Source organism: Blastocystis hominis (genome assembly GCF_000151665.1).
Source record: "Blastocystis hominis, Singapore isolate B (sub-type 7) whole genome shotgun sequence assembly, scaffold_2".
Taxonomy (NCBI): Eukaryota; class Bigyra; order Opalinata; family Blastocystidae; genus Blastocystis; species Blastocystis hominis.
In genome coordinates this window covers 1371660-1385679 of record NW_013171827.1, presented here as the reverse complement: position 1 = coordinate 1385679, position 14020 = coordinate 1371660, and the positions used below count along the sequence as shown (strand labels likewise).

At 51.8% G+C, this 14020-nt stretch overlaps 4 protein-coding genes; 1 reads left to right on the top strand and 3 right to left on the bottom strand.

Moving 5' to 3' along the window:
* Positions 1 to 52: 52 nt before the first annotated feature.
* GSBLH_T00002841001 (uncharacterized protein) lies at positions 53 to 489 on the bottom strand (the record flags this gene model as incomplete). XM_013041361.1 has 1 exon in its annotated part: positions 53 to 489. One exon carries the CDS (start codon positions 487 to 489, stop codon positions 289 to 291), a length of 201 nt encoding a protein of 66 aa, XP_012896815.1. The 3' UTR covers positions 53 to 288.
* Positions 490 to 1914: 1425 nt separating this feature from the next.
* Positions 1915 to 2762, top strand: GSBLH_T00002840001 (uncharacterized protein; the record flags this gene model as incomplete). Its single annotated transcript, XM_013041360.1, has 4 exons — positions 1915 to 1963; positions 1994 to 2169; positions 2201 to 2409; positions 2588 to 2762. The coding sequence occupies 4 exons, from the start codon at positions 1915 to 1917 to the stop codon at positions 2760 to 2762; spliced, it is 609 nt and encodes a 202-aa protein (XP_012896814.1).
* A 15-nt stretch (positions 2763 to 2777) lies between these two features.
* GSBLH_T00002839001 (uncharacterized protein) lies at positions 2778 to 3326 on the bottom strand (the record flags this gene model as incomplete). The annotated part of the gene is made up of 1 exon (XM_013041359.1): positions 2778 to 3326. One exon carries the CDS (start codon positions 3324 to 3326, stop codon positions 2778 to 2780), a length of 549 nt encoding a protein of 182 aa, XP_012896813.1.
* An 8155-nt stretch (positions 3327 to 11481) lies between these two features.
* GSBLH_T00002838001 (Alanine aminotransferase 2) lies at positions 11482 to 13004 on the bottom strand (the record flags this gene model as incomplete). XM_013041358.1 has 1 exon in its annotated part: positions 11482 to 13004. The coding sequence occupies one exon, from the start codon at positions 13002 to 13004 to the stop codon at positions 11535 to 11537; it is 1470 nt and encodes a 489-aa protein (XP_012896812.1). The 3' UTR covers positions 11482 to 11534.
* Between the last annotated feature and the right edge of the window lie 1016 nt (positions 13005 to 14020).

Here is a 14020-nt window from a genome sequence, read left to right as displayed (position 1 = left end):
TACTAGGATACAATTTTAATGAGTGCGGCTTTGAGTGTTCAACAAACAACAATCATGCAATCACTACAAACCTTACGTCTCTACGTCTCTAGGTCTCTAGGTCTCTTCAACTCGATCTACATATACGTAAGTGGACTGGCGTAACATAAATGCAACCCTGGGTTGAGCCTCAAGAACTGAGACTCAGTAGGGAATTGAAACATCACGCTAATTACACGAACAACACTCTCGCACCCGCATGAAAGGATCTCGTCACGGAATACACGAGTCCTGATATTAAGGTGCTTCTCACCTCCCAAAAACCAGCTCACACAACTTACCCTTTTCTCTATCCATCCAACGAAACAAAAAGATCGAAGATCGAAACTCGTAGAACGTAAAAACTAAACGAACGATTCGCGAACCTGCTGATAAAAAAAGAATGGTAAAAGGGCAATTAGGGAAATTTCGGTCAAATTGTGGAATTCCCAAAAAGGGAGACAATTGCATCGTGTTCATTTGTCTTTAGAAATGAAGCCAAATAACTTGAAATATCCTGCTCGATATGTCGTGAGAACACTACCTAACTCAATGACGTGCGAGCAATTCACAGACATTTTGGCGAGTTGGAATTATACGTGTCCCAAAGACTACACTCTGACGTACTATGTGCAAGGAAATCAATTGTATATATCTGTTCCTCTTTTGTGTTGTAGCTCTCTTCCCTATTCGAGCGGCTATTTGGTATTGCCAAACAAGGGAGTTGCAGACCGAATCGTTGAAAGTTGGAAGAAATACGGCGCTGAGAATCTCAAAAGTCGTTGTGCGCATGTGGTTACAACTAGATGCAAACTGTATATTCCCTGCTCCGAGTCAAGTAATTCCGGGTCCCCCCAAGATACGAAATGGAAATCGTCTTGAAACGAGCCAGAGCTATCGAAACTTTTTGAAAATGGAAGAGGTAGGATCGGCGTTGTGGTTTCAAACAAAGCAAAAACTAGAAAACCCGGAGGAGGTCCACAAGGGCGAGGAAAAGAAATACAAACCCATTACATTCTCGGACGATGATCCCGTCGACCAGCGAATGCTCGACAATGTGCGTCGCCAGTTCTTCGAAAGCATTCTCCAGGAGAATCCAGAGCTTGCTTCCGGAGATATCCAAAAGAAATCGCGCAAGTCACGCCCCAAGGCCAAAGCGAAGGCCAAATCTAAAGCCAAATCTAAAGCCAAAGCCAATGGGGATGCCAATCCCAGTCCCAACCTTAGTCCCAATCCCAATTCCAATCCCAGTCCCGGTTCTAGTTCTAGTTCCAAAGCCAAAGCCAAAGCCAAAGCCAAAGCCAAAGCCAAAGCCAAAGCCAAAGCCGGCGTTAACGCGAATTCCAATTCCAATGTGTCTCCTTCCGCTACATCCAATCCGAAGCAGCAAAAGCCAAAAATAAAAGCGATTGTGCCTCCAGAGCCAGTTCGGAAGATTGGATTGAACTTTAGCGAGATGCCCAAATTGGAAGAATCGATGAGTATGTTAAATGCAAAGCCATCTGTGTCTTCGCAAGTAGGAAGCAATGTCTCTCCGAAGCCGAAGGGAGGAAACGAAAAGAATGAAAAATCGGGAGTTGGAGGGAAAAGTGAGAAGGAAAGAACGATTCCCAAGCCAGCGAAAATCATGTTTAAACCCATCACTCCCATCATTCCACATCTGTAATCGCTAAAACGAAAGAATATCTGTAGTTCTGTGTTTGTTGAAAGAAAATTCTTGGTGCCATGCCGGCTCGGTTCTGTGAACACTGCAAAGTGAAGAAGGTAGGGGAGAAAGATGGTAGAGATAGAAAATAGGCGCAGCTGAAACGACCCAAGACAGGTCAATATGTTTGCAAGGATTGCTTCTTTGAATTATTCGAAACAGAGGTTCATGAGACAATTCTGAAGGATAAAATGTTCAAACGAGGTCAACGTGTCGCCATTGGCGCTTCGGGTGGAAAAGGTGAGTAATACTGTGTAGAATCGATTGTAGACAGTACTGTACTTGCCTACGTACTATCCACACTCAACAAGCGTTATGACTACGGTTTAGACCTCTATCTTTTATCAATCGATGAAGGAATCGTTGGGTATCGCGATGGTTCTTTGGAAACCGTCAAACAAAACTCGATCGATTACCAGCTTCCTTTGGTTATATATAGTTACAAAGTGGCTTTTGTAGCTTAAACACAAATTGTAGGAACTCTTCGGTTACACCATGGATGAGATTGTCACACAAACCCTAGACGAATCGGGCTATACAAAGGCGTGTAGCTACTGCGGCGTGTTTCGCCGTCAGGCATTGAATATCGGAGCAGAGCGAAGCCATGCCGATTTGATCGCTACTGGTCACAACGCGGACGACAATGCAGAAACGGGTTTTTTCTCTTGTTTGTTTTGTAATGAAAAGTGCTGATGAACTTTTTCCGAGGCGATATCCACCGCCTCACACGGCAAGGCTACGCGATCGATTCACAGAATTCGTCAGGAATCACGTCGAATTCGAAAGAAGATTCCGCACCTCGGAGTGAAACCACTCCGAATTCGATGGAATCCTCTTCGAATTCGCGGGCATCGAACGCAAAAGAAGTGACGCCTCGCTGCAAACCGCTTCGGTAAACGACAAAAACCGCGAAATGAATCAAAGCTTGTGCTATCAGAAAGAAATCGTTTTGTACGCCCATTTCAAAAAGCTGCTTTACTTCTCGATCGAGTGCAGCTACGCCAAGTTCGGCTATCGTGGAAACAGTAGTTTTTTTTGAGTGTTTGCATGTTTGTTAGTGCGGCAGTTCCTCGCCAAAGCGCAGCTGATTCGCCCGGAAATAGTGTCGAACGTAATCAGCAGCAGCGGTAGGAACGAAACCGCGTGTGAATGAATAGACTGGTTTGTTTCCAAGGATGTTTCGCTCAAACGAACACACAATGCCACACTCCACTGCGAGCACTGCGGCTATCCCTGCTCGCAGCGCGTTTGCCAGTGCTGCCACTTGATTCGATCGCTCGACTTGAAGAAACCCAAACTTGCTTTCAAGCACAACTCGCTTGTTTGTTAACAAAACTCGATCCACCGCCAGTCCGCTTCTTTCGTCGCTTCCAGCCGATTCTGCATGCTTTCCACCAGCAGCGCGCTCGTTTCCTCCATCGATTTCCACGTTTCCTCTCTTGACTCCGGTGCTTCGGCTGCGAGTTTCTCCGTTTCTCCATTTGGTTTCTCCGTTTCTCCATTTGAATCGACCTTTCTCTCTCCCTCTTCTTGTCTCCACTTCTCCGTTTCCCCGTTTGGTTTCCCCGTTTCTCCATTTGGTTTCCCCGTTTTCCCCATCCATCCGTCCATCCGCTCGCCGTTCATCATGTCAATGACCATGTCAAAGTGCGTCGTCGCGCTGCCGGTCAGCTCGTTCCACATCCGCGGTAAAACGCCTTCTTCGCTGCCGATCCCCAGCGCCGGTTGGCAGGCCTTCGACAGCCGCAAGATCGGGGTTTGATCGAGGAAATGAAACGCCTTGTAGAGCAAGGCGAACTCCAGATAGCCTACAATCGAATTCGATGGAATGCATGTACAGGTGTTCTTGAATATCAAGAAGTCAAACGTGGAAACTTCTCCCATGGAGGTGAGCCATGCATCAAATCCGCGAGTCACCAAGCTGGACGTGAAGGTTTTGATGCACTGCAGCCAGCGATCGGCCGTTTCGCACTGCTTCCACAGCACCAAACGAAACGCCTGCTCTATACGAAAATAGTCCCTATTTTTGGAATACCCGAAAGCGTCTCGATTTTGAGTTCGGGCGCCCAATGCGCGGCGATTTGCTGCCCTTCTTCGAGGAGATCGGTGAGTAATACTGTTCCGGGGGTGAAGTGGAGTAACACGATGGACGATGAAACTTCCTGCAAGGTGGCGGGAATTTCGAGCGGGGTGTCAGGGAGGGAGAGCGAGTGAAGCACGCTTAACAGCCGAATCACGTGCAGCGATTGGAGGGACGAGGTGGAGGGAAGGACTAAAAATTGGGACGATTGGGACGATTGGGACGATGGGTCCCCTGAAAAGAATTGGGTCAAAATGGGGTTGCAATGATGGTGTTTTTTCTCGTAGAGGAATTCTACTTTTCGGTCGAACTGCTTCACTTCCCTGCAATCCCCCGAACTGACGTTGAGAATCAGCGGGGAATTCTGGAATACCGAAAGAATGGGGGAATAATTGGCGAGCAGCGAAGCTTCGCGCGTTTTCTGCACTTCGAGTTCGTTTCGAATCTGCGAATGAGCGAAGACAAGGGATGGAAACCCATTCATAATGGAATGCATTCGGATCGGATTGGAAATTGGAAAACTGGTTCGTGACAAACACATCTAGATTGCTCTGCTTGTTACAATTCATTCAATTCGTTCGTACGTTCGACGGGGAATCCAAAATCGAAGCGAACTTTGCTTCGTCGAGCGTTTTGCTTTGATGGATGAGAGAATACAGTTTGCAGAATTTGTTGTGACACACCTTTTGAATCTCCTCGGTGAACACCAACGCGTCACTCAACAACCGCGGATATCTCGTTTTCAGCAGCACCTGAATGGAGACGGGCAGCGAAGTGAACGGGTTTTGGAGCAAGGTGAGCACGGATCGTTTGGTGATGTGTGGATGAATCAAAATGTGGGTAATGAGCGAAACAAACAGTTCGCCGAGCGGCGAACGAGGAGCCGAATTTGACAAAAACAGCATGGTTTGAAGCAGGACGGGCAGCAACGGCAGCCACAACAAATAAGGAAGCGATAGGATGCGTTCCGCCAAGCAGGGCGCCAGCTTCGGATGGATGGAAATGCAGTGAAGCAGGTGATGCAGTAAATTCAAGTGTTCCAGCGAGGACGGCTGCGGGACGAGCGCCAGCGTCTCCAGCAAAAAATCCACGTGGAGTTTCACTTGTTCGTCGGGGACGGAGGGCAGGTTGATGCGGTGGAACAGTGTTTCCATGCTTCGAAACACCGGGAACACGCTCGACGTGCGCGGCACCGCGTGCAGCCGCTTCTTCATGCTCTCCAGAAACGCGGGGAATCCCTCGGCGTTGAGATCGGGTGCGCACCAATTCAACCGCAAATGAAAACAATCCGCGCTCAACTCTTTCAGCTCCAGCAACTCCAGATTCTCCACCGATTTCTTCCTCTCGAACGACCCGATCGCCTTCTCCAGTTCCTCCAACCCCTTCACCGCGGTTTCCTTCTCCCCGCGGGAAAACAGCTCCTCCACACGGCAGAATCTCCGCTTCAAATCCAGCAGCGACGGCTCGCTCTCCCTCGGTCTCGGCCGCAGAACCGCGATTATTCTCCGCAGCAGGCGCGCCTCGCGGTCGAACCTTCGCAGTTCCGCGGGTCGTGTCTCCAGCGTGTCGAGGAACTCGACAACCGCGGGGATGCGCTCTGGGTGCTGGAGGACGCGTCGAATTTCGTTGAGAACGGGCGGGAAATTGGGCCGCGGAAGCGCCTGCAGCTGCGTGGAGTGGAGCTGCGCCTGGTAATCCACCAGCAGAACGCGGTGCGCGTCGCGGAGCAGCGAAGCCGCGGTACGCGTGTCGGCGCGCCGGATGCAGGCGAGGAACTGTGCGATGGAATAGAAGAAGAAACGCTCGCGCTGCAGAATCGTCGCGTCGTCCGGCAAGGAAACGCCCGGGCCGTGCAGGGCGTCCCGCGGGGAATAGGGCTCTCCCTTGCAAAGTCGTGCGCACACTTCGTACTGGTGAAACTCCTCGCCGGATGAAACGCCCGCCAGACGCAGCACTTCGTCGAATTCGCCGAGATGGAAGTTCACCGCGGTTAAGTACTTCCTCTCGTCCTCCGACAGCTCCCCGCGGGAATTCAAGCTGTCGCGGATTTCCCGCCAATCCCCCATGGCGATGACGCAGGCCTCCTCTTCCGCGGGGAACGACCGTTTCGCCCAGGCCAGCAGCCCATTGGCCCGTCGCGGGAGTTTCAGTCTCCGCAGAATCGTGATCGCGTCCGACAAAACCCCGATCCGATTTTCCCGCGGGAGAGCGTCCAGAAGCTGCAGGCCGATCGTGTCCAGCTTCCGGCTCAGCGCGAGGCGGATCCCCGCGGGGAGGGTGAGAGGGAGGGAAACCGGAGAAATCAGGGAAACGGGGGTGAGGTGGAGCAGGCTGAGCTGGAGGCAGAGAAGGAGGACGGTTGCCGCGGGGGGCGGTGAAACTCCCGCCAAATAGGAAAGGCGGGATTGGAGGGAAAGTTGGCGGGAAGAATCGAGTTGGAGCCAGAAGAGAAGGAAACTCCCGGAGAAAAGGGAGGGAAGGAGGGAAGGCACGATGGCGTGTAACCGCGGGAGAAACGGAGAAACGTCGCGACACACGTGACGCACCACCAAAAGAAGCACGTGCTGCTCCCATTGTTCCCACTGCATCTACGGAACACTATTCCGATCGCTTCACACCTCCGTGGTCGGAAGATCCGCGGTTATCCGCGAGAAAATGTCGAACGACGAACACTCCTCTCCCGCGGGGGACGCGAACAACTCGACGATCTGCGGCGTGCGAGCCGGCGAACCCGCGGGGAACGACGGCACATTCCCGTCGTTGGACGAAAAAACCGCGGTGTCGAAGAGGCGCAGCGAACGAAACGTGGAAACCGTGGTAGCGAGGTGATTCGTGTACGCCACGCGGAACCGCGGGAAATGCCGCACAGGGCAGAACCGCGGGGAAGGCACCGAAACAAACCGGGGAAATTCCTGCGACTCAACTGGGGAAACTTCCGGGGAAACTTCCGGGGAATCGGGAGTGGCGTGCAGAACGGGTTCCACGTTTCCACGATCTAGCGGGGTTTCATGATCAAAAGGGTTTCCACGATTCGATGAGTTTCCACAATCTGGTGAGTTTCCACGATCTGACGGGTTTCCACGGTTTCCACCGTCCTCCGTTTCCACCTCTCCCGCGGTTCTTCTCAACTCCTGCAAGTGGCGTACGATCTGTGTCTCAGGTTTCCCCAGTTTCTACGATCGCTTTCAGCTGCGCCAGCACCGCGTGGGTCTGACGATTTGCCGCCAAACGAAGCGAGCAGTCGTCCAGCAAATGAAACGCAATCTGCCCCATCGTTGAAACGCCCGCATCCAACCCACTCCCGCGGAAAAGAAACGGAAGGGGCGGCGCTGAACCCCGGTTTCTCCATTTCCACCAACAACCCGCGGAACTCGGCACATTCCAATTCTCGCGGGGATTCTGCCCCTTTTTTCGCCCCTCTTTGGCGGGGAACACAATTCCCTCGTCTTCGGGGAGGACGGATTCCCGCGGGGGGAGCGGAGATTCGGGGAAAACGAGCCGAGGACTGTTCATCCCGCCGAGTTCGAAGAACGAATTGGCGAGGGTGAAAACGGCTGGATTCCCGCGGGGCTCCTGGTCCATTTCCGCGATTTGAGCGACGAGCATGCAGACGAGGTCGCAGACATTGATGAAAACGCCCGGGGAATTGGAGGCGGCGATCTGGAGAATGGGAATGACGGAGAGAAGATGATGGCGGAGAGGAAGGGAAGCGATGAGTTCTTTGAGGAAGTGGAGCAGAAGGGTGAGCAGAACCGAGGACTGGGCATTGTCCATCGCGAAGTGGAGCAGCGAGGGGAAAAGGAGAGGCAGCTGCGGACCCAGATGTCCCGCGATTTCCGTCAAGTGAAGCAAAATCTGGAGTGGAGGCAAGGCTCGCTCAAAGTACCGAGATTCGTTCCGATTCGTCGCAGTACACGTGATCGTGGAGGAGGACGAGGAACTGCCGGAGAACCACGGAATAGCTCTCGTCGAAGCCTGGGCAATTCTCACAGCTGCGCAGGAAGAGGAGAATGGCGTCCAAATTCGATTTCCAATACACGATTACCGCGGAAAAATAGAGCGGGAGGTCGTTCACCGCGCCAGGGAATCGCTGGATTACCGCGGTGAAGAGTTGGAGGATGGTGGGAATGAGGCGGACGTTGAACTTCTTGGCCTGCATGTGGGATGCGATGGAAAGCCAGGAGGTTCGAAGCGACCCCGAAGGACTGGATTCAATGAATGAAGGAATGGATTCAATGGATTCAATGGATTCAATGGATGAAGGAATGGATGAAATAGATGAAATAGATGGAGCTATTGGAGCTATTGGAGCTATTGGAGCTATTGGAACCATTGGAGCCATTGGAGCCATTGGAGTCATGGGTACGGATGGAATGGAAGGCACCGCTTTCAGCAACGACTCCAAAATGATTTGCTGCTCCGAAACGCGGGACGTTTTGAGAAGCGAGAACACACACCGACGCACGAATTCCTGCATCAAATCCTCGCGCACCAAACGCTCCAGATTCTGCCGCGAGTGCAGCAGGGGTTTCAATCGGTGCACCGTGTTCTGATGGAAATTCAGCAATTCTTCGGAGGGCGAAACGCCCTCTTCATGCTCCAAATGAATCGATGAAACGTCATAAAAGGCGAAATAACTCAATAATTGGGTCGCGATTAACTGGATTGGCTGCTTCTCCCCCGCCAAACACGAAAACTCGTTACACAATTTGTGTTCCCACCAAAACGGAACACTTCCCGGCCCATTCAAATCCACACCCATTTCTTCCCACGAAACGCCGCACAACGAAACTGTCACACTTTCGCGGTAATACTGCACCAACGACGCCATGATGCTTTCGATCCGATTCCCGCGGGAGGAGTCCAGGTAATGGCGATGAATCACCGTGAAACGCCGCAACTGCTTCGCACACTGCGGCTCCAGCGAGAAAAAGGGAATAACCGCGGGAGGCCTCGGAGACGAACTCGTCGCCAAGGACACCAGAATTCGAGATAACCGCGGGTATTTCTCTTGGATCCTGGGATACGGCAATTCCGGAAATCGGGAGGTTTTTGTTAAACTCAATAAAACGAGGTATTTCTGGAGGTAGAGCATCAGCACGCCGAATTCCAGAAATCGGCGGTTATTTTGGTCTTCGGTCCAGTCCTTTTTCTCCTCCTGACGCATCAATTCGTGGAGACGATCGATGACGCGGTCGACAAACCGGTCGATTTTGGGCGTGAATTCGGTGGGTAGATCGTCGAGGATCTGCGTGAGCGTGTGGATGAGGACGATAAATCCGGGCGAATTGTCGGCGATGGTGAGAGAAAGCAGCGTGTCGATCACGAGAGACACGTCCTGCTGCATCAACGCGGCCGCGTGCTGGAAGCAGAAGGCCAGAATCAGAAGAGACGGCAGCTGATGGGCGAGGCTTTGCCCGAGACGCAGCGAGGAGAGCGCCTCGACGACGAGGAAGTGGAGGAGAGAGTGGAAAGGGGGAAACCGGTCCGTGGAGAGACGCGAGAAAAGCCGGGAGAGCGGGAAAAGAACCGAAAGATCCAGCGGACGGATGAAATTCCGGAAGAGAATCCACGACGATTCCTATATAAAAGGGGAAACAGGGAACCACCTGGATGAGATACGACGGCGGGAGATACGCGAGCACGTGCGCCACAGCCGACTGCATGCAGGGATCGCTGTACTGCAATGAAACGCCCAGGATTCGGTCGGTGACACGCGGATCGATGAGAGAATCCACATTTTCGGCCGATTTCAGCAGTTTCTCCAAAACCCACAGCGCCAAAAGCGCGATTTCGGAGGACGGATACACCACGCACTGCAGAAGAGAGGGGATCAGCGACCGTGCGATCCCCCAATTTTGGATGGGTGACACCAGGAGCACTTGAAGCGTGTTCGCGATCTGGATTTGCGAGACGAAACGTTCCTCCGGGTTTCTACGGTCGACGCACGCCATTGGACGCACAGAGAACACCAGCAGTCCCGGTTGATCGCGTGCGTGGAAACGTAGTTCCGCACCGTCTCGGAGAGAAACGCCCGGGAAAGCGGGTAGAGCGGCGTGCGCAGGCCTTCGGCGGTTTTGACGAGGAGAAGCTCGGAGAAATCGGGGGAGTTCTGGAGGGAGTTGGCGGTGTAGAGGAGGTCGGCGAGGAGGGAATCGAAGGGGAGGGAAAGCAGCGAAGAAAGGTGATGATGAAGGAAGGAAAGCAGCGACGGAAACGAAGGAAGCATGATCAGAAGACACAGCAGCGCTGAGGACCCGAACGAATTCCCGCTATTTCTCAAGAGCCACGATGGTTTCCACGATGGTTTCCACGTTTCTGCGCGAATGAGTTCCTCGATCAGCGGAATCACGCCATTGACGAAGCCAAAACTCTGCACCGGATAGCTGCGCGCCAACACGCCGAACAGAATCAGCGCATATTTCGACGTGCATTTCGGACAAATATGCGACACCAACACCGGCATTCTGCACGTCATCAAAAATAGGGGATCCCACAGCGTTGAGAACTGCTCGCTGTCGATTCGAGTGATGAGGAGAAGCAGGTCTAGAGAGCGAAACAAGCGAGAAAACGAACATAGAACGTCGGATTGCACGGTGGGTTCGCGATAGGAAATGCAGCACATGACCAATCGAACGAGTTGTTTCGAGTACTTCCGCATCGAATCCTTGAAGAACTCGATTAGAAGATTCAGCGTGCGGAAGCAGCCGCGAGCGACGCAGTCGCGACCGTCCGGATCGTTCAACTGGATGCGCAGATACTGCGAAGATTGGCCGGAGGAAGGGAGGTCGGACAGAAACTCGGACAAAAACGGCTTGAAGAGGTCCATAAACTTGTCGCAGAGCGAGGTAATGAGGTCGTTGTTGGGGTAGAGCTGGAGAGATTGGAAGAGGCTGTGCAGAACGTCGCAGGCGCTTAAAAATTGGGGCTCATCGGTGCTGATGAGGAAGGGGAGGATGCGAGAGGGGAGCTTTAGGATTTTGCGGGTGGGAAATTGGGTGTAGGAAGTGTCCAGCATCACTGCGTAGAGTTGCAGAGAGAGGACCACTTCGTAGGAGGAGATCGAACCCTTGATGCGACTGTCACAGATTGTGATGGTCTTTTCGAGGATTTCGGGAATGCTCGACTGTTTGAATAACAATAAGCGCCTAAATGTCTGGAGTTGAGGAGAGAAGGAACACAAACTCGAACGATTGGCTCGATCATGCTTTCGGTGATGATTCCACAAATAACAGAGTCCAGAGAGGACCAAACCAATTGAAAACGGTCTGAGAAAATATCGGGAAAGTGTAACACAATATCCACCAATTCAATGAATCCTAAAATTGAAGTCTCGGTCTTACCAGTAATGTAGATTTGAAGAATTCGGAAAACGTGCTCCTTGATGTGATCCGTATCCTTTCCGTTGCATTTGATGTACTCGCTCTTTATCCAGCGGGAAAATTCGAGGATTGCGTTCGTCCTCTCAGATTCCTTCAGGCTGGTGATTCCGTCCAGCAACATATCTTCCAGCTCTGTATTTTGATAGGGCGACTGAGGGACGCTTTCCATCACGAAAGATAACTAAAAGAATAGAACACCCGAGGAAAGAATCGTCCTTTGCGTCCAGATTCTCTTTCATTTGTTTGATTGATTGTGTGTACTACTATTTGTGTATGTGTATATCAACAAACAATCCACGTTAATCTGCAACAACAACTTTCATCATCGCCGTCTTTCTTTTCTTCTTATTTATTGGTATCTAGCCATCCACTTCTTGTGGAAGTTGTTCATTCTCTCCACGACCTGATCGATCTCGTTTTCAGGGGGCAGAATGGTGGAGCGGACATGGTAAGTTCCCTCCTCCTGTCCGAATCCACTTCCAGGCACGCACACGACTCCGGCCTCGTTGAGGAGATCCATGCAGTACATGGCATCGGCGGCTCTTCCCTGCTTCTTGGCCTCCTCGATGGCCTTGGGAGGCATGGTGAGGCGGAAGTAGGTGTAGAGAGCACCGTCCACCGACAGGCAGGACACGCCGTCCAGCTTGTTCAGAGCGGTCGACAGCTTCTTCGCGCGCACCTTCAGCGACTCCAGAATGCCGTTCTTCTCCTTCTGGAAGAGCTCGTAGGAGGCATCACCGGGCTTGGGCGGGTTGATCATCACGTCCATGGTGTACTGGCCGTCCACGTTCGAGCAGCAGCAGATCGACAGCAGCTTGTACAGCTCGGCGCGCACGTCATCGGGGAAGTTAACCAGCTCCACGTAGCCACCGCGGCGTCCGCACTCACCCCAGTATCCCTTCGAGGTCGAGTGGAAGGACATCATCTGGCAGTTCAGACCCAGCTCGCACATCACCTTCTTGAAGGAGATGAACTTGTCGCCAGGGCGGTAGATGTTCTCCTGGTACACCTCATCGGCCATGATCACGATGTTCTCGCGCGCGCAGATCTTGCAAATGTCCTCGATGTTCTCGCGAGTGAAGCACTTGCCGGTCGGGTTGCCCGGGTTCACCGCAGCGATCGCCTTCACCGTCAGACCCTTCGCGCGGGCGCTCTTGATCGATTTCTCAATGTCAGCGGGGTCCAGAGCCCAGTCGTTCTTCTCGTTCAGATAGTAGGGCTCGTACTGGCCTCCGAACACGTGGATCGAAGCAGAGTACAGAGGGTACTGGGGAATGGGAATCAGAATGCAATCCGTAGGCTTGTCAATCAGCAGTTTCAGGCAGTCCTGAATACCCTGGGAAGCACCGTTCGTCAGGAAAATGTTCTTGGGATCAGCGGGGAAACCGTCACGCTTCGTAATGTAAGCAGCCACATCCTCCAGAACCTTACCCACTCCAGCAGTCTGCGAGTAGGCACCCGAACCACCAGGGTTGGCAGCCAGCAGCTCCTTGGCTCTCTGGATGGCATCGGGGTGGAACATCTCAGGATGCTTCTCAGCAACCTCGGGCCACGAGGTGATGCACAGCACCTCACGCAGGAAGGTGATGGGCTTCTGGCAAATAGCCTGAGGATTACCGACGTTGCAGTAAAGCAGAGAATCGAAGGGGAACTTCTTGCCCTTCTTCATCTCGGCGTCAATCTCATTAGCGCGAATCACAACCTCTCCACGGACAGCATAGTCAGCAGTGCGAATGTGCTGGTTGATGTTGTCAATAGTAATGCGGGAGGAGAAAGATCTCAGAGTAGGAAGACTGAATCTGTTTACAATGCGCAGCATCTGTTAAGTTTTCAAGGATTTTATGACTTTCGCTATTGTATTCCACAGTTCTCCGTTTTAGTTTCCCCGTTTTACCGCGGGATTACCGAAAATCTGTAGTATGTAAATAAACGGAGATCAGATATACAGTTCTGTTATTAGATATTGAAGAAAACAGGGGTAAACAGAGCTTTGACGGAGTTTTTGCTCGGATGAGTGAAACGGGTCTTTTCGGCGTGGAGACAATGGATTCACACACTAATGATTTACAGTATTATTAGGAAACATTCAGCAATAATTTCCTCGTCTTCCTGAGCCATGCTGGTGTATCGGGTTCGAGTGGCCCTGTGTATACTTGAGACACTGTTAGTTGTTTTCCTCTACTCCAGCTATGGATTCATTAGCCATTCTCTATCGTTTTGCTTTGTTTTCGTACCAACTATAGAAACAAGCGAATTGCCTCCCAGACGAATCAGATCGCGAATCCCAGTGTTCCTCACGAAAAACAGAGACACGAGGAGATTCTAGTAAACAAACCCCATTTTCAAATTGAATCACCAACACCCTACAAGGATGGATGGTATGGATAGCGATTGAATGAGAAGTAGGGATTCTTGGTATATGAGTTATCAAAAACGATTGGAAGAGGAATATTTTGTGTTTTTAATTTCGAATCAACATGACTATCTAGTCCTTTGCGTCAGCCTCCTGTTGTTCACAGAGATTTGTTTCTGTAATCTCTCTCTTTGACAGCTAGATCGAAATTGGAGAGTTCGATCGAGAAGATCCACTTTTCAGAGCGTACAATTCTTCGTCTGGACAATGTGTGTGTCACTCTCTCGTCTCTTTCCCTCCATTTATACTGTTCCCAAGATTGTTCCTCTCTCCGCTCTCTCCTCCTCTGTAATCTATTCTTTCTCTCCTCATCCCCGCAGCCTTCCCTTCCTCGCCTTGGACGTTTCACCTCCACCAAGAGCCCTTCCCATCCCACCGATTCATCGACACCTCCGGTCTCTTTCTCTTCCAGATCGACGCCA